The sequence below is a fragment of the Melanotaenia boesemani genome, chromosome 5, assembly GCF_017639745.1.
Source record: "Melanotaenia boesemani isolate fMelBoe1 chromosome 5, fMelBoe1.pri, whole genome shotgun sequence".
Taxonomy (NCBI): domain Eukaryota; kingdom Metazoa; phylum Chordata; class Actinopteri; order Atheriniformes; family Melanotaeniidae; genus Melanotaenia; species Melanotaenia boesemani.
In genome coordinates this window covers 1,083,208-1,108,852 of record NC_055686.1, presented here as the reverse complement: position 1 = coordinate 1,108,852, position 25,645 = coordinate 1,083,208, and the positions used below count along the sequence as shown (strand labels likewise).

General features: G+C 43.7%; 1 protein-coding gene across 1 annotated transcript; it reads left to right on the top strand.

Moving 5' to 3' along the window:
• Positions 1–819: 819 nt before the first annotated feature.
• LOC121639616 (mamu class II histocompatibility antigen, DR alpha chain-like) lies at positions 820–24,353 on the top strand. Its single transcript, XM_041984946.1, has 4 exons — positions 820–932; positions 1,028–1,276; positions 17,892–18,176; positions 23,969–24,353. Exons 1-4 carry the CDS (start codon positions 872–874, stop codon positions 24,088–24,090), a joined length of 717 nt encoding a protein of 238 aa, XP_041840880.1. The 5' UTR covers positions 820–871; the 3' UTR covers positions 24,091–24,353.
• Positions 24,354–25,645: the final 1,292 nt, after the last annotated feature.

Genomic DNA, 25,645 nt, shown 5'->3' with positions numbered 1-25,645 from the left:
GTGATGGTGGAGGACACGTAGCGCAGGGTGACGGGTGGAGGAAACATAGCGCAGGGTGACGGGTGGAGGAAACGTGGCGCAGGATGATGGGTGGAGGACATGTAGCGCAGGCTGACGGGTGGAGAAAACGTAGCGCAGGCTGACGGGTGGAGGACACGTAGCGCAGACTGACGGGTGGAGGAAACGTAGTGCAGGCTGACGGGTGGAGAAAACGTAGCGCAGGCTGACGGGTGGAGAAAACGTAGCGCAGGCTGACGGGTGGAGGACACGTAGCGCAGGGTGACGGTGGAGGACACGTAGCGCAGGGTGACGGGTGGAGGAAACATAGCGCAGGGTGACGGGTGGAGGAAACGTGGCGCAGGATGATGGGTGGAGGACATGTAGCGCAGGGTGACGGGTGGAGGAAACATAGCGCAGGGTGACGGGTGGAGGAAACGTAGCGCAGGCTGACGGGTGGAGGATCAGAGATGATTAATGACAAATAAAGAATCTTGAATCTTTATCATTATTGATCATCAGTAATCATCTCCGACAGTTAATGATAATCGCTGATCATCATTAATCATCACTGATCAATTCTGATCATTGTTGATCATTTCTGATCAGTATTGATCAGCTGATCATCTGGATGAAAGTTCTCCGTTTTCTCTTTAATCATGTTATAATCAATACTTTCTACTTCCTGTGACATCATCATGTAAATATTTATTTACAGTAAACAGATTATTGATTATTGATCAGCAGCTGTGTGTCTGTGTTCAGCTGCTGACAGAATCCACCTGGACACTGATGACATCACTGTCTCTCTGCGCTGTGATTGGCTGCTGTGTCAGTAGGAGTTCAGCTGCTGCTGGACTTTCTGTCAGTCTACATGAGGATGAAGATGAAGCTGCTCCTCTTCCTCTGCTGTGTCCTCTGGGTCTCTGCGGACGGTAAGTTGGACAGGAAGCTGTTTACTGACATCAGAGACAAACAAACAAACAAACAAACAAATATCAGATCAATAATCAGCTTCTCTGTGTTGCAGTTCTACATGAGGACCTTGCTATCACTGGATGTTCAGATTCTGATGGAGAGAACATGTATACTCTGGATGGTGAAGAGAAGTGGTACGCTGACTTCAAACAGGGGAAAGGAATCGAACCTCAGCCTCCTTTTGTAGATCATATGAGCTACCCAGAAGGAACTTATGAAGAAGCTGTGGCTAATCAACAAGTCTGCAGAACAAACCTGAAAGTTGTTCAGAAAGCCATGAAGGACCTTCCTCTAGAAAACGGTAAAGTCACATCTTCATCTCCTTCTTCTTCATGTGTAGAAACTATCAGACAGTTTCCATGATGATTTTACAAAGTCTGGTTATATACTGGGTATGTACTGGGTAATACTGGGTATGTACTGGGTATGTACTAGGTTATACTGAGTATGTACTGAGTAATACTGGGTATGTACTGAGTATGTACTGAGTAATACTGGGTATGTACTGGGTTATACTGGGTAAGTACTGGGTTATACTGGGTATATAGTAGGTTATACATGGTATATACTGGGTATATACTGGGTTATACTGGGTATATACTGGGTTGTACAGGGTATATACTGTATTATACAGGGCTATACTGGGTATATACTGGGTTAAACTGGGTATATACTGTGTTATACTGGGTATTAACTGGGTTATACTGGGTATATACTGGATTATACTGGCTGTATACTGGCTAATACTGGGTACATACTGTGTTAAACTGGGTATATACTGTGTTATAGTAGGTTATACTGTGTATATACTGGCTTATACTGGGTATATACTGGCTTATACTGGGTATTTACTGGGTATACTGGGTTATACAGGGTTGTACAGGGTATATGCTGGGTTATACATGGTTATACTGGGTTATACAGGGTTATACTGGGTAAATACTGGGTTATACTGGGTATATAGTGGATTGTCCTGGGTATACACTGGGCATAAACTGAGTTATACAAGGTTATACTGGGTATATACTTGGTTATATTGGTTATTTGCTGGGTATATCCAGGGTTATCCAGGGTATATACTGGGTTATACTGGGTATACACTTGGTAATACAGGGTGTATACTGGGTATATACTGGGTTATACTGGGTATATACTAGGTTAAACTGGGTATATACTGGGTATTTACTGGGTTATACTGGGCATATACTGGGTAGTACAGGGTCTTTACTGGGTATATACGGGGTTATACAGGGGTTATACTGGGTAATACTGGGTTATACGGGGTTATACAGGGGTTATACTGGGTAATACTGGGTTATACGGGGTTATACAGGGTTATACTGGATTATACTGGGTTATACTGGGTAATACTGGGTTATACTGGATTATACTGGGTTATACTGGGTAATACTGGGTTATACTGGGGTTATACTGGGTAATACTGGGTTATACTGGATTATACTGGGTAATACTGGGTTATACTGGATTATACTGGGTTATACTGGGTAATACAGGGTTATACTGGGGTTATACTAGGTAATACTGGGTTATACTGGGGTTATACTAGATTATAGTGGGGTATACTGGGTTATACTGGATTATATTAGGTTATACTGGATTATATTGGGTTATACTGGGTTATACTAGATTATACTGGGTTATACTGGGTTATACTGGATTATACTGGGTTATACTGGGTTATATTGGGTTATACTGGATTATACTCGGTTATACTGGGTTATACGGGATTATACTGGATTATACTGGGTTATACTGGGTTATACTGGATTATACTGGGTATATACTGGGTAGTACAGGGTCTTTACTGGGTATATACGGGGTTATACAGGGGTTATACTGGGTAATACTGGGTTATACGGGGTTATAAAGGGTTATACTGGATTATACTGGGTTATGCTGGGTAATACTGGGTTATACTGGATTATACTGGGTTATACTGGGTAATACTGGGTTATACTGGGGTTATACTGGGTAATACTGGGTTATACTGGATTATACTGGGTAATACTGGGTTATACTGGATTATACTGGGTTATACTGGGTAATACTGGGTTATATTGGGGTTATACTGGGTAATACTGGGTTATACTGGGGTTATACTAGATTATACTAGGGTATACTGGGTTATACTGGATTATATTGGGTTATACTGGGTTATACTGGATTATACTGGGTTATACTGGGTTATACTGGATTATACTGGGTTATACTGGGTTATATTGGGTTATACTGGATTATACTCGGTTATACTGGGTTATACGGGATTATACTGGATTATACTGGGTTATACTGGGTTATACTGGATTATACTGGGTATATACTGGGTAGTACAGGGTGTTTACTGGGTATATACGGGGTTATACAGGGGTTATACTGGGTAATACTGGGTTATACGGGGTTATACAGGGTTATACTGGATTATACTGGGTTATGCTGGGTAATACTGGGTTATACTGGATTATACTGGGTTATACTGGGTAATACTGGGTTATACTGGGGTTATACTGGGTAATACTGGGTTATACTGGATTATACTGGGTAATACTGGGTTATACTGGATTATACTGGGTTATACTGGGTAATACTGGGTTATATTGGGGTTATACTGGGTAATACTGGGTTATACTGGGGTTATACTAGATTATACTGGGGTATACTGGGTTATACTGGATTATATTAGGTTATACTGGATTATATTGGGTTATACTGGGTTATACTGGATTATACTGGGTTATACTGGGTTATACTGGATTATACTGGGTTATACTGGGTTATATTGGGTTATACTGGATTATACTCGGTTATACTGGGTTATACGGGATTATACTGGATTATACTGGGTTATACTGGGTTATACTGGATTATACTGGGTTATACTGGGTAATACTGGGTTATACGGGGTTATACAGGGTTATACTGCATTATACTGGGTTATACTGGGTAATACTGGGTTATACTGGATTATACTGGGTTATACTGGGTAATACTGGGTTATACTGGGGTTATACTGGGTAATACTGGGTTATACTGGATTATACTGGGTAATACTGGGTTATACTGGATTATACTGGGTTATACTGGGTAATACTGGGTTATACTGGGGTTATACTGGGTAATACTGGGTTATACTGGGGTTATACTAGATTATACTGGGGTATACTGGGTTATACTGGATTATATTAGGTTATACTGGATTATATTGGGTTATACTAGGTTATACTGGATTATACTGGGTTATACTGGGTTATACTGGATTATACTGGGTTATACTGGGTTATATTGGGTTATACTGGATTATACTCGGTTATACTGGGTTATACGGGATTATACTGGATTACACTGGGTTATACTGGGTTATACTGGATTATACTGGGTTATACTGGGTTAAACTGGATTATACTGGATTATACTGGGTTATACTGGATTATACTTGGTTATACTGGATTATACTGGATTATACTGGGTTATACTGGGTTATACTGGGTTATACTGGATTATACTGGGTTATACTGGGTTATACTGGGTTATACTGGATTATACTAGGTTATACTGGATTATACTGGGTTATACTGGGTTATACTGGATTATACTGGGTTATACTGGGTTATACTGGATTATACTGGGTTATACTGGATTACACTGGATTATACTGGATTATACTGGGTTATACTGGATTATACTGGGTTATACTGGGTTATACTGGATTATACTGGGTTATACTGGATTATACTGGATTATACTGGGTTATACTGGATTATACTGGGTTACACTGGATTATACTGGGTTATACTGGGTTATATTGGGTTATATTGGGTTACACTGGGTTATACTGGGAAAAAACAGTATAATCCAATCAGCAGCAGGTTATTAGGAATTCTCCACCCTAACAGACCATATGGAGGATGGTGATCATCATAGACTGACATCAGTGTTTCTGTCGAGAAACGGGGAGACTAAAGATCGGGACTTAACAGATATAGATTGGTACTAAATAGATACAGATCAGGACTAAATAGATATAGATCTGGAATAAACTGATATAGATCAGGACTAAATAGATGTAGCTGGGATTACACCTAAATTTCCCAACTTGGGATGAATAAAGTACTTCTATCTATCTATCTATCTATCTATCTATCTATCTATCTATCTATCTATCTATCTATCTATCTATCTATCTATCTATCTATCTATCTATCTATCTATCTAAACTGATATAGATGAGGACTAAGCTGATATTGTTCAGGACTAAACAGATATAGATCAGGACCAAATGAATGTAGATCGGGACTAAATGGATATAGATCAGGACTAAACAGAAACACATCGGGGCTAAAGGGATATAGATCAGGACTAAACGGGTATAGATCGGTAAGAAATAGGTATAGATCAGGACTAAACGGGTATGATCTGGACCCTGTAGCCATGATCTGGATCATGTAGCCGTGATCTGGACCATGTAGCTGTGATCTAGATCATGTAGCCATGATTTGGACCATGTAGCTATGATCTGGACCATGTAGCTGGGATCTGGATCATGTAGCTATGATCTGGATCATGTAGCCATGATCTGGACCATGTAGCTATGATCTGGACCATGTAGCTATGATCTGGATCATGTAGCCATGATCTGGACCATGTAGCTATGATTTGGACCATGTAGCTATGATCTGGACCATGTAGCTATGATCTGGATCATGTAGCCATGATCTGGACCATGTAGCTATGATCTGGATCATGTAGCTATGATCTGAACCATGTAGCTATGATCTGGACCATATAGCTATGATCTGGATCATGTAGCCATGATCTGGACCATGTAGCTATGATCTGGACCATGTAGCCGTGATCTGGATCATGTAGCCATGATCTGGACCATGTAGCCATGATCTGGACCACGTAGCCATGATCTGGACCATGTAGATATGATCTGGATTATGTAGCCATGATCTGGACCAGGTAGCTATGATCTGGATCATGTAGCTATGATCTGGATTATGTAGCTATGATCTGGATTATGTAGCCATGATCTGGACCAGGTAGCTATGATCTGGATCATGTAGCTGTGATCTGGATCATGTAGCCATGATCTGGACCATGTAGCTGTGATCTGGACCATGTAGCTATGATCTGGACCATGTAGCCATGATCTAGATCATGTAGCCATGATCTGGACCGGGTAGCTATGATCTGGACCGGGTAGCTATGATCTGGACCATGTAGCCATGATCTGGATCATGTAGCTATGATCTGGACTGTGTAGCCGTGATATGGACCGTGTAGCTGTGATCTGGACCATGTAGCCATGATCTGGACCATGTAGCCATGATCTGGATCATGTAGCCGTGATCTGGATCATGTAGCTATGATCTGGACCATGTAGCCGTGATCTGGATCATGTAGCCGTGATCTGGATCATGTAGCTATGATCTGGACCATGTAGCCGTGATCTGGACCATGTAGCCGTGATCTGGATCATGTAGCTATGATCTGGACTATGTAGCCGTGATCTGGACCATGTAGCCGTGATCTGGATCATGTAGCTATGATCTGGACCATGTAGCCGTGATCTGGACCATGTAGCTATGATCTGGACCATGTAGCCATGATCTGGATCATGTAGCCATGATCTTGACCGGGTAGCTATGATCTGGACCATGTAGCTATGATCTAGATCATGTAGCTATGATCTGGACCATGTAGCTATGATCTGGACCATATAGCTATGATCTGGATCATGTAGCCATGATCTGGATCATGTAGCCATGATCTTGACCGGGTAGCTATGATCTGGACCGTGTAGCTGTGATCTGGATCATGTAGCTATGATCTGGACCATGTAGCTATGATCTGGACCATATAGCTATGATCTGGATCATGTAGCCATGATCTGGACCATGTAGCTATGATCTGGACCATGTAGCTGTGATCTGGATCATGTAGCTATGATCTGAACCATGTAGCCATGATCTGGACCATGTAGCTATGATCTGGATCATGTAGCCATGATCTGGACCATGTAGCTATGATCTGGACCATGTAGCTGTGATCTGGACCATGTAGATATGATCTGGACTGTTGAGGCAAAAAGTTACTCTGTCAAGGAATTAAGAGTCTGGTTCTGAAGTGAAAAATGATTACAAGTTTATTGAACACAGGATTAAAATACAAAGAATAGAATGAATAGGAAGAATAGAAAGAATAGAATTGCAATTCCTGAGAGACTGCTCAGAGGTCTGACAGCACAGAGATCTGAACAGAATCTGATAAGAAACACACATGCAGCATCTTTTAAGCAGAATGATCACGTCACAACACAGCATGAAATACAAACAAAGAGATTGTCTGTTCCTCACACAGGATTAGACACTTCAGCAAACCTAATGAGCTTTTTCAGTTTATTGAGCACGTAAGCAACCCCAGTGCCCGGCTGGGTCATCCTGAGGCGCCTGGCTGGTATCAGATAAGTCACACAGGTCAGAGCGAACTGTTCTAAAGAATGCATCCACATTTACGATAGCAACAGGCTACTCAGTATTAAACTCAATTACCAAGAACTTAAACAAGCTGTTTACTCTGAGAGGGATCAGTAGACATAATATAGTAAAGGGAATAATATGAAATTTCCACAACAATTCCCCTCTTTTGATCATAATGAAACCCATTTCATATTGATCACACCAGAAAAGAAAATTTCATAAGATTAAAGCATAAAAGAAAAAAACACAAAAATGCATCAAACAAGGAGAACCACCGAGGCAGAGATGCACAGTGGATAAAAATGAGAACCCCACAATCAGCTAGTGAACCCAAAACTCTTACGGTGTCATCAACCCGCTAATGAACACATAAAAACAAAGAAAAAAAACAATTGAAACAAAAAAACAATGGGAAGACAGAGGAAACAAAAAAAATAAAAAAACAGAAAACCCATAAAAGATAAAAGTAATAAAAGTAATGTATTTGTAGTAAAAAAAACCCTTAATGATTATATTCAACAATCAAATCAACTCCCCATTTCCCAATATACATACAGACAAAACATCAGAAGTTGAAAGTCACAAGGATTCGAGAAACTCCATCATAACTCTGAATGGGGAAATAAAACCCACCCTCAATTCAACACATGTGATTTCCAGCAAAAAACAACAAAAAAAAAACACATCAGAATACATATGAATGAGATGAAGAGCAAACTAAGATAACTAAACAGAGAACTATCCACACAATCTAAACTTCATCATCACTAGAAAAATCAAGCAGAAGACCAGTATCATCATAACAGATCCGGGGAGGGTAAGCGGGAGGAGAAACCAGGAAGTCTAAGGGGGTGTTAGAAAAATCGCCCTGAGCACTAACAAACATCTGGAGGGAATGACCAGGAAATGCAGATGTTATCATAACCTTGAGGCACCGGGGACGACAGTCACCACAAGCCAGCAGGTAATCAGAACAGCAAAAGTAGGGCCTAAGACTGCGAGCAAGATATGCCACCAGCCCCCTGACTGAAACCAAGACCATAATTTAGAAGAAAAATCAGAGCTATCCTGAGCCTCCATCCCAGATAACAGATCTCTAAGGTGACATGAACAGAAGACAGATTAGTAGACATATCAGGAATGAATGTACAACACTCGTCCCCTATAACCTTGCAGGTCCCCCCCCTTTCAGCTAAGAGAAAGTCCAGAGCCATCCTATTCTGCAGGGTCATGACCCGGAGGGCCTTTAACTCAGGTCCTTCAGCAGCAGACTGTTACACCCACGGTGTAAGAAAGAGGCTCCGCAGATCCTTCATCCCAACTGCTGTCAGACTCTACAACAATCTGTAACACCTGAACCAGGCTGTCATGTTGTAGTCTGTTTACACTGTTTACACAGTCACTTATACCGTCACCTTATTCTGTTATTGATTTTTTTTATGTTTATTGTGTTATATTTAACTCTTAAGTTTATCTATTTATTCTTTTCTTTTTTATCTTTCACTTTTTAATGCTGCTGTAATAAGTGAATTTCCCGTCCGTGGGATCAATAAAGTTTATCTAATCTAATGTAATCTAACACGTTGAACCCCTTAGTTTTAGAAAAGTGAGACTTTCTAACTCTACAGCTAATGCATCCATTTGAAAAGCATTGTTAACTGTACCATAGTGTGGAAAAAACACCCCCCAAGCACTGAGTTAGTGATGGAGATACGAGCCCTTGTAGTCATATGAGGAGGAGCGAGAACCCCTGAAAGATCTGACAACACACGGAGGTGAGGGATGAGATAAGATAGATAGCGTCTACCACACCAATTTCTAGGCAGATACAAAAAGGACTTTGAACTGCAACCCCAACCCACATTAGTTGGACAACTATAACCCTCAGGAGATGGAGATAGAAGAGATAGAAGATGGAGATAGAAGAGATAAAAGATGGAGATAGAAGAGTTAAATAGGGACAAACCAGGACAACTTAACATTACTCTCTCCTGCACACAACGTAAAATTAGGATCCTTACAGGGAGGTCTATCCAGCAGTAAAAAAAAAAACCCCACATGAAGCCAGGATGGTGTGATTACAGGTACTGTTTACACCTAAAAGCATATACACATCAAACCAAGGCATCTCAACACACAACGGGGCAGCCACTGCATGTACAGAACTAGAAGGCATCACAGACTTAGAAATCAGGTGATCAGTCTTGCTGGAGAAGTCTCTGTGAAACCTAATAGACTGAAATGAAAAATCATGCATCCATGGACAAAACTTCAGAAGCAAAGAAGCATTGAGAAAATGTGTACTGTTAGATTTACCCACTGATCTGGCAGCCAGGAAGGATAGCACCAGCTGCTCTCCAGTCGGTGTGGCATGAGGGATCAGAGAACACACGTAACATGTGCTATTAATCACTTTGGTTGTGGTCTGCTTAGCAAGTGCATACCACAAGTTGTCATGTTCGTCATGATGATTGATGACATGGCGTGGCAGTCTGTGTAACTCAGGACCTGAAAACGTACCAGGTGAAGGTGAAGGAGGAACAGGTGAAACTCCTGCTGTCAGGGCAGACAGCACGTATAGCAGCGAAAACAGTGCTGCTAAAACAAACAGAGGCAGACACCAACATCTGCACTGAAACACCACCAAATGTGCAGGTGGGAGACGGTGTTGACGCATCCAGGGCTCCATTCCTTTTTCCCACAGGGGAAATGAACTGCACACCTTTAGGCAGGAAAAAGGTGTGCAAGCAGCAAACAGGCAGATCAGTGGTGGGCTCAGGTCAGAAGGAGCCAGGAAAATCCAGTTGTGTTGCTAGGCTCACCCGTTCTGTCCGGGGCCACGACGTCCCGTTGCTAGGCTCACCCGCTCTGTCCGGGGCCACGACGTCCCGTTGCTAGGCTCACCCGCTCTGTCCGGGGCCACGACGTCCCGTTGCTAGGCTCCTTCTCAGGCTAAGGGCCAGGCGATACAGCTGCACCCTCGGGGGGGGGGGGCACCGGACGTGTCCCTGGACTCCGATGGAATGGGCACGAGCCTGGAAGGGGTCCACAGAACCGCTGGGACCCACAGTGCATCCTTTTGAGGTTCTTAGTCAGGACCCAGTCTCCGGGACGGATCGAATGGCGCACGGTTTCAGCAGGACGTGGAAACACGTCACAAACAAACTACAATCCAGCAATTCTGCATCAGTGTGTGAAACCCATTTCAGCTGGTTGTGGGAGAGCTGCTGATCCTGTGAAGCCTCAGAAAGCACAAGGAAATGGTTTCACAATAAATCAACACTAAATCCTCACCAATGACGATTCCAGGTTGGGCCGGCTCAGTTCCAAGACCAGGAGGCCTGCTAGAGAGAACCTGAAATGGACTGAGGTTCAACCTTGTCCGTTTACACATCCTCCTGCAGGTCAGGAGGAGGTAGAGAGCCGTCAGCATGCAAAGCAGAGGATGTGAAGGGAGGGGAACAGAGAGCAGAGGAGAGAGGGAGCGAGGAGGAGAAGAAGGGAGACATCAAGCGAGAGACGGCGGAGTGAGACAGACAGGAGTAACGGTGCCCGAGACACGTCCAAAACCAGCTTACCGTCCGGTTTTTAGAACGGTAACTGCGTCGCCATAGCAACCAGCATTAGGAGAGAAAGATGTGGACAAAACAAACTTTCTAAACCACATCAACATTCCCTCAAACCACAGGACAGTGTCATACATGCACATAACCAACATAAACACATCAGATATTTTTCATTACAACATCTGCTTGTTCCTGTAATCTAGAAAAACAAGTTATTATGAAATGACCAGACTATACGACTGGATCCTGAAGGCCACTGCTCCGGTATCACCCCTGTGAAAGCAGCATCATCAGCAGTATGATAAGATGAACTAAAACAGCACATGCACCCGTATCCATGGTGATAATATCCTTCCTGTAAAAGTTTATCCCAGAATGTCATAAGTGTCAAAATCATGTTTGATTTTTCTAAATGTACACACACATATTCAAAAGAGATTTAGTGTAGACGTCTTTTCCTGTAGATAGATCCACATCATCAGTCCTGCTTATCAGGAAAATAAAGGTGTTTCTGGTTAATAACATCAGAGTAGCAGCATTATGAAACACTGCAACCATCCCTGTGTGGAAGCAGAGCAGCATCCTGGAGAAAATCCTGCTGGAAGGAAAAGGTCGAGTAAAGTCCGTCAGTTCGTTCAGGTCAGTCAGAACTTCGTCAGTTACGTCACTCGTTCTGCAGAAAAGCCAAATCAGAGCAGGTAGATTTCCCCTGCATGTAGGAGGATCCATAAAGGCCATTATGGCATCGTTTTGGAAAGACATGAAGTCTGCTGGAGTTTTCTTAATCAATTTATTAAACTCTGAGATGATAAGGACATTAAATCAAGTTAAATTGCTTTTAATTATGTGTCCATCATCAGCCAAGTTTTTGCTCGAGCAGCTTTTTGCTTTTGTTCTTTTACAATTTCTTTATTTTATTTTCCAAGAGAATCAGTTTAAAACATCCATGGATATCAGATTATTATGAAATAGTTTGTATTTTCTCCAGGTACATCTCTGTATTAATTCTTACAGTGCACCTTCCCATGTTATTTCAAATAGCAACAACAACCCAAAAAAAACTATTTTATCTAATTTAACGTAGGTTTGTGGAGCTAGTTTTAAACTTTCCCTTCTTTTACTTTAACTAATTTCCATCTGGTTATTTGGTGACCGTTAAAAGAGGAGCTCCTCAACTTTACTTTAATTTTTTTTTATTCCCATTTATAAATCAACATTTTCTCAAAATGCCCGGGATTCATTTATTTGTTTTTAGACAGATTTCAGATCTTTAGTTTGCTTGGTTGAAATATAGATCAGGCCTTCAGTGTTTATTCTTTAAAGTAAAAATAGCACGTATTTTCCCTCTTTTATAGATGTTTGAGACCTTGATCTCAAAGAGCCATGTTATCCATTTTAACTTAGCAATGAATGATAGAGCAATACCAAAGAAAATGATTCCAGTATATGTGGATGTGGCTGCTAATAACCCCTAAATGCAGCATGTTATGGTTCACACATGAGACCACGGCTCAAAGTTATTATGCAGCCTTTTTAAGAGCAAAATAAAGCTGTTTCTGGTTTATTATAAATTATAGGTACCAAGATATTCAAAACCTTAACTTAACCCAACTGTGAGCAAAAATAAAATAATCGGGACCCAGAGACACACGAGCAGTTTTGGTGCGAATTACGCACACACTTAAAGTTGACAGGAAATCAGGGAAGTTGCAGTTCGCATCACCACACAGAACCAAGCAGGAAAACTGCTGTTCGGTATTTGGGGGCCTTTACACCTCTGGCAGAAAAAGGTTTTACTCACTCTCACTGCTTCAGCTGTAGGACTGAGAGAAACCATCTTATCAGATCCTGGGTCAGCGGTTAGACGGGGTAAAGGGGGTGTCCTTCAAGCTGGATTCGCAGCAGAAGAAAAACATCACTGCAGGTTCAAGAGGGAGAGAACTCCAGTCTTCGGCCTTCTCACACACACTCAACAACACGCTGACGTCATCAGTCACACACATCCATCACCCTGCAGCCACACAGACTCAGAGTCACACACATTTACACCAGCCGGCTCACATTCATGCATTACCCCTGTTTAACTCACATAGCTGTAGGGAGGAGCATGCGGGATGCGGAAGCAGGAAGCATCCCTTCTGTTCTTCTGTCAGACTGAGCACAGCTGCAGCCACGTGCTCATTCCACTTTACAGATGACACCTTTAAAGTTTCTGGAGAATGATTAAACCATTGTGTTTCAAATCTCTCATCAGGTTCCCGTGAGATGTTAGCAATGCACACACAGTTCTGAGCAGGGCTGGAGACAGAGGGGGAAAGATTTTTACCTCAGTCAGCTGCTGCAGAAAAAATTTGGCTCGGGAACTCCCAACAATAGCACACAGGATTTCCCAGGGGGTGTGTCCATGCTGTGATGACGGAGTCAGGGTTGGCCATAACTTTCACTCCATCAGGAGAAGATGTAAGACAAATGTTTAACCGACACATCAAATCTCGACCCAAAAAGGTTGACCGGACCAACTTCAGACAGCAGAAATAAATGTTTAAATTTACACCCCAAGAGTAAATTACACCCAAGGGGTGCGGTCAACCATTTCTTTCACGGTGGTCCCAGACGCAGAGATTGAATGCACAAAATTACCAGACATCTTAAGCGGCACAGGAAACTCAGAAGCCCTCAACTGATCTAGTTGCACCAGAGTCTACCATGAATTCAACGGTCTTACCCGACACCTCGACTTGTAGGTTTGGGAAAATCTTGTAGGCCTCAGCCGTTAAATGCGTATTTTCGCTGCTATACGTCTTCGTCGGTATGCATCTGCTTTCGAGCACAGAGATAAGCATGGTTAATTTTTGTCAAAGTCAGAGGAAACAGCAAGCGTCTCTTCATTGCAACAGAGCGAGGGAAAACTGCACGTGTTCATCAGTGTTGTGACCTTCAGCGGGTGTGTGTGGTGTGTGTGTGTGTGGGAGCTGGGTGTGTGTGTTGTGTTATCTGTAGTTTGTTTTACATTGGGTGTCTGTGTGCTTGCAGCAGAGCAGGAGGAAAAGGAGAGGAGAGCTTTCATTTACTGGGTCAAAACTTTGTGTGTGTAAGTTACGTCACCCAGAGATGTGGAGCGTCCCCCGTGATCCATCCTTGGCTGCCATACCCCCCCCAGTCAATCTGAAGGGGCACGTTGCCGGCCCCCGTTTTGCAGGCGACGCGGACACTCAGCCTTCCAGTGTCCCAGCTGTCCGCAGATATGACATGCGTCGTGATGGCGGCCACGTCCTCGAGAACCACGCCCACGTCCACGTGGGAAGTCACGCCGTCTGGCCCCGTTTGAGTTTGGACCAGACAGAGCTGAATACATTGTCATAGCAGCCAGGTGCAGCTCTTTGTCCCCCCTCAGCAGCTCCAGCAGCAGAAAAGAGGAAACTCATCAGCAAACTTTGGCCCAGAGGTCAAAGGGGCAATGGGGTCGCAATCTTCAGCGACCTCGGTCTCCGTCCATGTTCGGAAGACCAGAATGGGTCCCAGTCGGACCAGCCACTGAGTGAGTGGTGGAATCAGAGTTCAGGCCATCTTTCCTCAGGGTCACAATGGAGGTTCTGCTGCTTTTGTGAGGGGCTTTGGACTTTTTCTTTTCCTCTGTGGTCTGCGGATCGGGCTGTGGTTCGGCCTTGGGCAGGTGGCGGGACTGGCCTCCGAATGGAGGCGTGGGTTCGATCCCACTTCTGACACCAGGTTGTTGAGGCAAAAAGTTACTCTGTCAAGGAATTAAGAGTCTGGTTCTGAAGTGAAAAATGATTACAAGTTTATTGAACACAGGATTAAAATACAAAGAATAGAATGAATAGGAAGAATAGAAAGAATAGAATTGCAATTCCTGAGAGACTGTTCAGAGGTCTGACAGCACAGAGATCTGAACAGAATCTGATAAGAAACACACATGCAGCATCTTTTAAGCAGAATGATCACGTCACAGCACAGCATGAAATACAAACAAAGAGATTGTCTGTTCCTCACACAGGATTAGACACTTCAGCAAACCTAATGAGCTTTTTCAGTTTATTGAGCACGTAAGCAACCCCAGTGCCCGGCTGGGTCATCCTGAGGCGCCTGGCTGGTATCAGATAAGTCACACAGGTCAGAGCGAACTGTTCTAAAGAATGCATCCACATTTACGATAGCAACAGGCTACTCAGTATTAAACTCAATTACCAAGAACTTAAACAAGCTGTTTACTCTGAGAGGGATCAGTAGACATAATATAGTAAAGGGAATAATATGAAATTTCCACAACAGGACCATGTAGCTATGATCTGGATTATGTAGCCATGATCTGGACCGGGTAGCCATGATCTGGACCGGGTCGCTATGATCTGGACCGGGTAGCTATGATCTGGACCATGTAGCCATGATCTGGATCATGTAGCCATGATCTGGACCGTGTAGCCGTGATATGGACCGTGTAGCTGTGATCTGGACCATGTAGCCATGATCTGGACCGGGTAGCTATGATCTGGACCATGTAGCCATGATCTGGATCATGTAGCTATGATCTGGATCATGTAGCTATGATCTGGACCATGTAGCTATGATCTGAACCATGTAGCCATGATCTGGATCATGTAGCTATGATCTGGACCGTGTAGCCGTGATATGGACCTTGTAGCTGTGATCTGGACCATGTAGCCATGATCTGGATCATGTAGCTATGATCTGGACCGTGTAGCCGTGATATGGACCGTGTAGCTGTGATCTGGACCATGTAGCCATGATCTGGATCATGTAGCTATGATCTGGACCATGTATCCATGCTCTGGATCATGTAGCTATGATCTGGACCATGTAGCCATGCTCTGGATCATGTAGCTATGATCTGGACCATGTAGCCATGATCTGGATCATGTAGCTATGATCTGGACCGTGTAGCCGTGATATGGACCATGTAGCTGTGATCTGGATCATGTAGCCATGATCTGGACCGGGTAGCTATGATCTGGACCATGTAGCCATGATCTGGATCATGTAGCTATGATCTGGACCATGTAGCCATGATCTGGATCATGTAACCATGATCTTGACCGGGTAGCTATGATCTGGACCATGTAGCCATGATCTAGATCATGTAGCTATGATCTGGACCGTGTAGCTGTGATCTGGACCATGTAGCCATGATCTGGACCGGGTAGCTATGATCTGGATCATGTATCCATGCTCTGGATCATGTAGCTATGATCTGGACCATGTAGCTATGATCTGGATCATGTAACTATGATTTGGATCATGTAGCTATGATCTGGACCATGTAGCCAGGGAGCTGGCCACCATCTCTCCACTCTGATAGAGTTGCATTTGGGAAATTTAGAACCAGTTCCTCAAGGAACCAGGTTTCTATCTCCATCCATAATCCCTCCTCTTGTTGTGGGTGGACTCTTAGAACATTGTCTGCTTGTTCATACAAGATCACGCCATCTCTTTCTTCTGATGATGTTTAGACGGTCCTGCATGATTTTATTTGTTCTTTTAGATCATTGCAGCTCTCTCTAAAGGTATAAACCAGTCTAACCCAGTCTTACCTAAACCGCCTCCAGGTCCAGACTTCAGCTGCTGGTCCTTTACCAGGCACACGTGAGCACCCTGATGCTTGCTTCTGTTCTCTGGCTGCCCATCAAGTTGAGGAGTGATTGTAGTTGTTGGTGTTTCTGGATGTTTCTCAGCGCGCTGGCCAACAGTTCCTGTTTAAAACGAGCTTCATGAATAAAACTGCTCGTCTACACCGTTATTATTTAGTTAGTGTGTGGGGGTCTATGTTCATGTAGTTTGTATGTAAAAGTGTGTTATTAGGTGTGTGTGTTTCTGGATGTTTCTCAGCGCGCTGGCCAACAGTTCCTGTTTAAAACGAGCTTCATGAATAAAACTGCCCGTCTACACCGTTATTATTTAGTTAGTGTACGGGGGTCTATGTTCATGTAGTTTGTATGTAAAAGTGTGTTATTAGGTGTGTGTGTTTCTGGATGTTTCTCAGCGCGCTGGCCAACAGTTCCTGTTTAAAACGAGCTTCATGAATAAAACTGCCCGTCTACACCGTTATTATTTAGTTAGTGTACGGGGGTCTATGTTCATGTAGTTTGTATGTAAAAGTGTGTTATTAGGTGTGTGTGTTTCTGGATGTTTCTCAGCGCGCTGGCCAACAGTTCCTGTTTTAAACGAGCTTCATGAATAAAACTGCCCGTCTACACCGTTATTATTTAGTTAGTGTACGGGGGTCTATGTTCATGTAGTTTGTATGTAAAAGTGTGTTATTAGGTGTGTGTGAGAGATTTGATTTGTTTTGTGATAAACCTGGGTGTGTGACTGTGTTTTATATGAGGTCCAGGTCTCTGTTTTACTACAGTGTTTCTTACTTTGTGCTGCTGTTATGCATGAAGTGCTTTATAAATAAAGTTTGATAAAAAGAATCAGGATTTCTTGCTCAGTGATCCTGTTGATGTTTCTATTTAAAAAGGTAAATATGAGAGAATTTATTAGATTTGTTTTTCAATCTTACGGTCATCTTCCTGCTTCAGGATTTTCAGGTAACAGGTGAGTTCAGAGTTCCTGTGAAGAAGGAAAAACCTTGAAGTTCATGAGAATGAACCTCCTGACTGACCACATGAACAGGGTTAAAGAGTTCGAAGGGTTAATGATAATTAGTTAAAGGCTTTTAGAACTTGTTCCTCAGTGGTTGAAATACTAACAATGCAGTAATATCCCAATAAATCAGTTCAGGAGATCTCCTGTACTAAATATCCCTGTATAAAAACCATAAATCAGCTTTTTATTAATCCTTAACCTGAAGCTGGATTTTCTTTCTCCTCAGATCCTCCATCCAGCATGATGATCTACAGCAGAGACTATGTGGACCTTGGAGAGAAGAACTCTCTGATCTGCCATGTTTCTGGTTTCTATCCGGCTCCGGTCAACGTCTCCTGGACCAAGAACGGAGAGAAGGTGACTGAAGGAACCAGCATCAACGTTCCCTTCCCCAACAAAGATTCTTCCTTCACCCAGATCTCCAGACTGGACTTCATCCCAAAGCAGGGAGACATCTACAGCTGTTCAGTGGAACATCTGGCCCTGACCCAGCCACTGACCAGGATCTGGGGTAAGAAGCTTTATTTAAACTCTGAACCGACACAGTACACACGGAAACTGAGGAAAACTGTCTCCAGGAGGAGGTCCCAGTCTCTGTTTTCCGTCTCCGGGAGGAGGTTCATGTCTCTGTTTTCTGTCTCCGGGAGGAGGTTCCCATCTTCATTATCAAACCGAATCAAATCAAATTTTATTTATAGAGCACTTTTCATGCAGAAAGCAACACAAAGTGATGGACATATTAAAAACAAAATTTAAAAGCCTTCCCACATCAAAGATCAGGACAAGAAATAAAACGGCACAAACTCACATAGAAACCATGTCCATCCCCCCATGTGCCCAGAACCCGTTCTGTACCAGCATGAACTCCCATCACTAATAACTGTCTCCGACCTGAATGTAAGTCTAAATATTAATAAAATGAAAACATCTGGCAGAGGGCGCCACCACAGGAACCACACAGGTCAAGGCAGGCCCGGGGTCCACACCACAGCCACAGGGCTGCAGTGCAGGACCCCCAGCCACCCAGACAAGGGCAGTTACCATGGCAACAACAATGCAGACAGCAGACAGAGCCACCGGTGTGAAGGATCCCCAGGAGGAAACACTGGCGTTAAACAGTAAAAATAAGATATAATAAACATAGAAACAATAAGAACAGATAGGAGCGACAAGATAAAAATGAGTTCAGGAAAAATAAAATAAAAAAATAAAATAAAGGCTTTTATAAAAACTGTACTTGGGTAAAAAATAAAAGAATAAACAGTAAAACAATAAAACAGAAAGCCACAGGAACAGGTGGTAAAAATAATAGACGAATATAAAAAGAAAGGTTTTGATCCTTTTTTAAAAAAAAACATGGACAGACTCTGCAGCCCTGAGGTTCTCTGGTAGGCCGGTCCAGTCCAGGACCTGGTGGACCGAGGCCTCACCAGAAGTCTTGGTTCTGACTTTGGGAACAACCAAGAGGCCAGTACCAGAAGACCTCAGGGTCTAAAAGCAGGTCTGATAAATAAGAAGGCCCAAGACCAATAAGACATTCATAAATAACTAAAAGAACCTTGAAATCAGTCCTGAAATGCACGGGGAGCCAACGCAGCGATTTAAAAACTGGTGTGATGTGTTCCTCTGGTCCTCGTCAGAACTCTGCTGCTGAGTTCTGGAGCAGCTGCAGGTTCGAAATAGACTTTTGGTGAAGACCAGAGAGCAGGGCGTTACAGTAATCTAATCTAGAAATGAAAGCATCAGCACGTCGCTGCTGGCAGAGAGAGAAAAGAGCGATTCTGGTGATGTTTTTAAGATAATAAAATCCAGCTCAGAGTTAAAAAGGACACCCAGATTTCTCCCACACTGAGAATATTTAAAGTTTGTAATTGTGGTAAAATCTCTCTAATTAAAACTTCACTTTTGTCCTGGTTGAGCTGTAAGAAGTTCTCTGCCTCCCAAGACTTAATATCTAAGGCTACGTTCACACTGCAGGCTGAAGTGAACCAAACCCGATTCTCTTGTCCCAATGCGACCTGTCTGAACAACAGTCGGAACAACACAGATCCAGTTTTTTTTAAATGGGACCCAGGCCACTTGGATATGTGGTCCTAAATCCGATACGTCTCTGATCTTTAGCCATGCGACTTCAGTCTGAACGGCCAGTTCGCATTAATCCAACCTACACGTCATACATGACATAGTTTATAAACTCTTATCTGTAAAGGATCACATGACTCTCTACCTGTGCTGGCTGCGACTGCGTACCCACGGTTCTCTGTACAGACGTTGCTGCCACGTTGCCATGGCCACAAATCTGGCTCTCCTCTAATCTCCTCCTAAAACGATGCCACTGAAAATATGCTGGCTACGGTTGGACAACAACTTTAAAACAGCAACATACGCTCTGCTGCTACCTCCAATACAAAGACGTCACACGCACGCTCGCTGTCGTGTCGTCTTCTGCGCATGCAGGACACTTTCGGTGCACATAAAGTTCATACAGGAGATTACATACAAGTCACATTTAATTGGAAATGTGAACGGACTCTCCAAAAAATCAGATTTCACAAAAAATGATGCCCTGCAGTGTGAACCTAGCCTAAAATACAGTTTAAAAGAACGTTAACTGGTTCCAGGTCATTAGGAAACACGCCGATGTAAAGCTGTGTATCATCAGCATAGCTGTGGACTCAATGCCGTATCTCCTGATGACGTCTCCAGGAGGAGGTTCATGTCTCTGTTGTCCATCTCCAGGAGGAGGTTCATGTCTCTGTTTTGTGTCTCCAGGAGGAGGTTAAAGTCTCTGTTTTCTGTCTCCAGGAGGAGGTTAAAGTCTATGTTTTCCGTATCCAGGAGGAGGTTCATGTCTCTGTTTTCTGTCTCCAGGAGGAGGTTAAAGTCTATGTTTTCCGTATCCAGGAGGAGGTTTATGTCTCTGTTTTCTGTCTCCAGGTGGAGGTTCACGTCTCTGTTTTGTGTCTCCAGGAGGAGGTTCACGTCTCTGTTTTCCGTCTCCAGGAGGAGGTTTATGTCTCTGTTTTGTGTCTCCAGGAGGAGGTTTATGTCTCTGTTTTGTGTCTCCAGGAGGAGGTTCATGTCTCTGTTTTCTTTCTCCAGGAGGAGGTTTATGTCTCTGTTTTGTGTCTCCAGGAGGAGGTTCATGTCTCTGTTTTCTTTCTCCAGGAGGAGGTTCATGTCTCTGTTTTGTGTCTCCAGGAGGAGGTTCACGTTTCTGTTTTCTGTCTCCAGGAGGAGGTTCATGTCTCTGTTTTGTGTCTCCAGGAGGAGGTTCACGTCTCTGTTTTGTGTCTCCAGGAGGAGGTTCATGTCTCTGTTTTGTGTCTCCAGGAGGAGGTTCATGTCTCTGTTTTGTGTCTCCAGGAGGAGGTTCACGTTTCTGTTTTCTGTCTCCAGGAGGAGGTTCATGTCTCTGTTTTCCGTCTCCAGGAGGAGGTTCATGTCTCTGTTTTGTGTCTCCAGGAGGAGGTTCATGTCTCTGTTTTGTGTCTCCAGGAGGAGGTTCATGTCTCTGTTTTGTGTCTCCAGGAGGAGGTTCACGTTTCTGTTTTCTGTCTCCAGGAGGAGGTTCACGTTTCTGTTTTCTGTCTCCAGGAGGAGGTTCATGTCTCTGTTTTCCGTCTCCAGGAGGAGGTTCATGTCTCTGTTTTGTGTCTCCAGGAGGAGGTTCACGTCTCTGTTTTCTGTCTCCAGGAGGAGGTTCATGTCTCTGTTTTGTGTCTCCAGGAGGAGGTTCATGTCTCTGTTTTCTGTCTCCAGGAGGAGGTTCACGTCTCTGTTTTCCGTCTCCAGGAGGAGGTTAAAGTCTATGTTTTCTGTCTTCAGGAGGAGGTTCACGTCTCTGTTTTGTGTCTCCAGGAGGAGGTTCACGTTTCTGTTTTCTGTCTCCAGGAGGAGGTTCATGTCTCTGTTTTGTGTCTCCAGGAGGAGGTTCATGTCTCTGTTTTCTTTCTCCAGGAGGAGGTTCACGTCTCTGTTTTCTGTCTCCAGGAGGAGGTTCAGGTCTCTGTTTTGTGTCTCCAGGAGGAGGTTCATGTCTCTGTTTTCCGTCTCCAGGAGGAGGTTCACGTCTCTGTTTTCCGTCTCCAGGAGGAGGTTCATGTCTCTGTTTTGTGTCTCCAGGAGGAGGTTCATGTCTCTGTTTTCCGTGTCCCGGAGGAGGTTCATGTCTCTGTTTTCTGTCTCCAGGAGGAGGTTCATGTCTCTGTTTTGTGTCTCCAGGAGGAGGTTCATGTCTCTGTTTTCTGTCTCCAGGAGGAGGTTCACGTCTCTGTTTTCTGTCTCCAGGAGGAGGTTTATGTCTCTGTTTTCTGTCTCCAGGTGGAGGTTCACGTCTCTGTTTTGTGTCTCCAGGAGGAGGTTCACGTCTCTGTTTTCCGTCTCCAGGAGGAGGTTTATGTCTCTGTTTTGTGTCTCCAGGAGGAGGTTTATGTCTCTGTTTTGTGTCTCCAGGAGGAGGTTCATGTCTCTGTTTTCTTTCTCCAGGAGGAGGTTTATGTCTCTGTTTTGTGTCTCCAGGAGGAGGTTCATGTCTCTGTTTTCTTTCTCCAGGAGGAGGTTCATGTCTCTGTTTTGTGTCTCCAGGAGGAGGTTCACGTTTCTGTTTTCTGTCTCCAGGAGGAGGTTCATGTCTCTGTTTTGTGTCTCCAGGAGGAGGTTCATGTCTCTGTTTTGTGTCTCCAGGAGGAGGTTCACGTCTCTGTTTTGTGTCTCCAGGAGGAGGTTCATGTCTCTGTTTTGTGTCTCCAGGAGGAGGTTCACGTTTCTGTTTTCTGTCTCCAGGAGGAGGTTCATGTCTCTGTTTTCCGTCTCCAGGAGGAGGTTCATGTCTCTGTTTTGTGTCTCCAGGAGGAGGTTCATGTCTCTGTTTTGTGTCTCCAGGAGGAGGTTCATGTCTCTGTTTTCTTTCTCCAGGAGGAGGTTCACGTCTCTGTTTTCTGTCTCCAGGAGGAGGTTCAGGTCTCTGTTTTGTGTCTCCAGGAGGAGGTTCATGTCTCTGTTTTCCGTCTCCAGGAGGAGGTTCACGTCTCTGTTTTCCGTCTCCAGGAGGAGGTTCATGTCTCTGTTTTGTGTCTCCAGGAGGAGGTTCATGTCTCTGTTTTCCGTGTCCCGGAGGAGGTTCATGTCTCTGTTTTCTGTCTCCAGGAGGAGGTTCATGTCTCTGTTTTGTGTCTCCAGGAGGAGGTTCATGTCTCTGTTTTCTGTCTCCAGGAGGAGGTTCACGTCTCTGTTTTCTGTCTCCAGGAGGAGGTTTATGTCTCTGTTTTCTGTCTCCAGGTGGAGGTTCACGTCTCTGTTTTGTGTCTCCAGGAGGAGGTTCACGTCTCTGTTTTCCGTCTCCAGGAGGAGGTTTATGTCTCTGTTTTGTGTCTCCAGGAGGGGGTTCATGTCTCTGTTTTCCGTGTCCCGGAGGAGGTTCATGTCTCTGTTTTCTGTCTCCAGGAGGAGGTTCATGTCTCTGTTTTGTGTCTCCAGGAGGAGGTTCATGTCTCTGTTTTCTGTCTCCAGGAGGAGGTTCACGTCTCTGTTTTCTGTCTCCAGGAGGAGGTTTATGTCTCTGTTTTCTGTCTCCAGGAGGAGGTTTATGTCTCTGTTTTGTGTCTCCAGGAGGAGGTTCATGTCTCTGTTTTCTTTCTCCAGGAGGAGGTTTATGTCTCTGTTTTGTGTCTCCAGGAGGGGGTTCATGTCTCTGTTTTCTTTCTCCAGGAGGAGGTTCATGTCTCTGTTTTGTGTCTCCAGGAGGAGGTTCACGTTTCTGTTTTCTGTCTCCAGGAGGAGGTTCATGTCTCTGTTTTGTGTCTCCAGGAGGAGGTTCATGTCTCTGTTTTGTGTCTCCAGGAGGAGGTTCATGTCTCTGTTTTGTGTCTCCAGGAGGAGGTTCATGTCTCTGTTTTGTGTCTCCAGGAGGAGGTTCACGTTTCTGTTTTCTGTCTCCAGGAGGAGGTTCATGTCTCTGTTTTCCGTCTCCAGGAGGAGGTTCATGTCTCTGTTTTGTGTCTCCAGGAGGAGGTTCATGTCTCTGTTTTGTGTCTCCAGGAGGAGGTTCATGTCTCTGTTTTGTGTCTCCAGGAGGAGGTTCACGTTTCTGTTTTCTGTCTCCAGGAGGAGGTTCACGTTTCTGTTTTCTGTCTCCAGGAGGAGGTTCATGTCTCTGTTTTCCGTCTCCAGGAGGAGGTTCATGTCTCTGTTTTGTGTCTCCAGGAGGAGGTTCACGTCTCTGTTTTCTGTCTCCAGGAGGAGGTTCATGTCTCTGTTTTGTGTCTCCAGGAGGAGGTTCATGTCTCTGTTTTCTGTCTGCAGAGGTGGAGGCGACTAAACCCGGTATAGGACCAACAGTTTTCTGTGGACTGGGTCTGACTGTTGGAGTCGTCGGGGTTGCAGCTGGAACTTACTTCTTCATCAAAGCAATCAAGCGCAGCTGATTGGCCGGAGCTGATGATGTCATCTATAATTCTGTATATAAATCCCAGCTTCAGTTTAATCAGTTATTTCTTGAGAACATGAACTTTATTAGTGTCGTCATTAATACGACATAAAGACAGAAATGAACATTTTCTATTGTAATTAGTCCTGATTTATTAACACTGAAAGCTGTCTTCACATTTCACATGAAGCAGATGTTTTTATCCTCTTCCTCCTGTAAAATACTTCTTAAGAAATAAAACTGATAGAAACAGTTTCTACTGTCTTAGTTTAACTTATTGTCTTTAATAAAGTGATTTTCATCCTGGTTTTATTAAATTCCCTCTGGAACCTGCATCTACGTTTAATTACATAGAATATTGTTTACACACAGTTCAGAACATTTACATGCATGTTAGAGTCAAAATGTTTCTGCAAACACTCGATTATCATGTTAAAGAGTTTTCAATTTTACGATTATGTACATACCAAACAGAAGTCATAGAAACAACGAAGTCTTAGAAAACATCCTTATTTGTCTCCTCAGGGGAAATTAATGACAAGGAATAAAGATAAAGAGTTGAGACTCAGAATCTACCATATAAACTATGATATATGAGACAACCTGCGTTCCAGCAGCAGGCCAACGAAAAACCACAAGCAGTGAAGTAAAAAGTCAGATGGAGATGGATGTAAAGAGCAGGTGCTGCTGGAGGAACGTGGACCTGAAAGCAGACGAGGAAGTTTAACCGACTTTAATAAAGATGTAAACGTCCAGATGGTGGGTTCCAGCTTAGAGCTGTAGTCCACATCTTTCCACCAGGAAACAGGTGAGTTGTCGGCAGGTGGAGCAGGCAAACTGGTAAACGGGTAACCTCCATCAGGTTCATTCGCTCCTCCTGAGCCTCCCTGATTGCTCCTCACCTGTTCTCAGCCCAGACTCTCCTTCCCTGCCGGACTACCGACAGCCTTGTGCCAGGTTCAGACCCAGCGTTTGTTTTCTATCTTCCAGTTTTCTTACCTACCAAACCACGTCCCAGGATTACCCGGACCTCACCTTGCCAACCCAGGTCTGATCTATGACCACTGATTCTCACCTACCCACGTGGATGAGTGTCCTGACCTCTGCCCGTTCTCTGGACCACGCACCTGGTTATCGGACTTATGAGTGTTTTCAGATCCCAGAACTAAGCTGTCCTGCAGTGTGCTTCCGTCCCACGAGACCAGACTGCCTTCCCAGGATCTGATTACCAACCACCGTCCTCTCATTCCTCACAATGAACCCGCCTCTGGTTAAACGCTGACTCTTCTATGGATGAATTTCTGGATCATCATCACAGTTTCACAAACATTTCCACGTTTAGTTTGTTCCAGATTTTATCATTTCTAAATTTAGTATTTCTGTTAAATACAGTTTTTAATGCTGGTGGAACTATATAATATATACTATATAATATTACAATTATTAGTCTTTATAAGGAAAAACAGAGTTTAGGATGCACATAAAACCTTTAATCTTAGAAAAACTCTTATCAGTCCAGACATTGACCACACGGGTGAACGCAGCTGTAGCTG

Coding starts and splice junctions, on each gene's coding strand:
- LOC121639616 (XM_041984946.1), top strand. CDS start 872: ATGAGGATGAAGATGAAGCTGCTCCTCTTCCTCTGCTGTGTCCTCTGG. Junction 1,277..17,891: donor GGACCTTCCTCTAGAAAACG/GTAAAGTCACAT, acceptor CTTTCTCCTCAG/ATCCTCCATCCAGCATGATG. Junction 18,177..23,968: donor GCCACTGACCAGGATCTGGG/GTAAGAAGCTTT, acceptor TTCTGTCTGCAG/AGGTGGAGGCGACTAAACCC.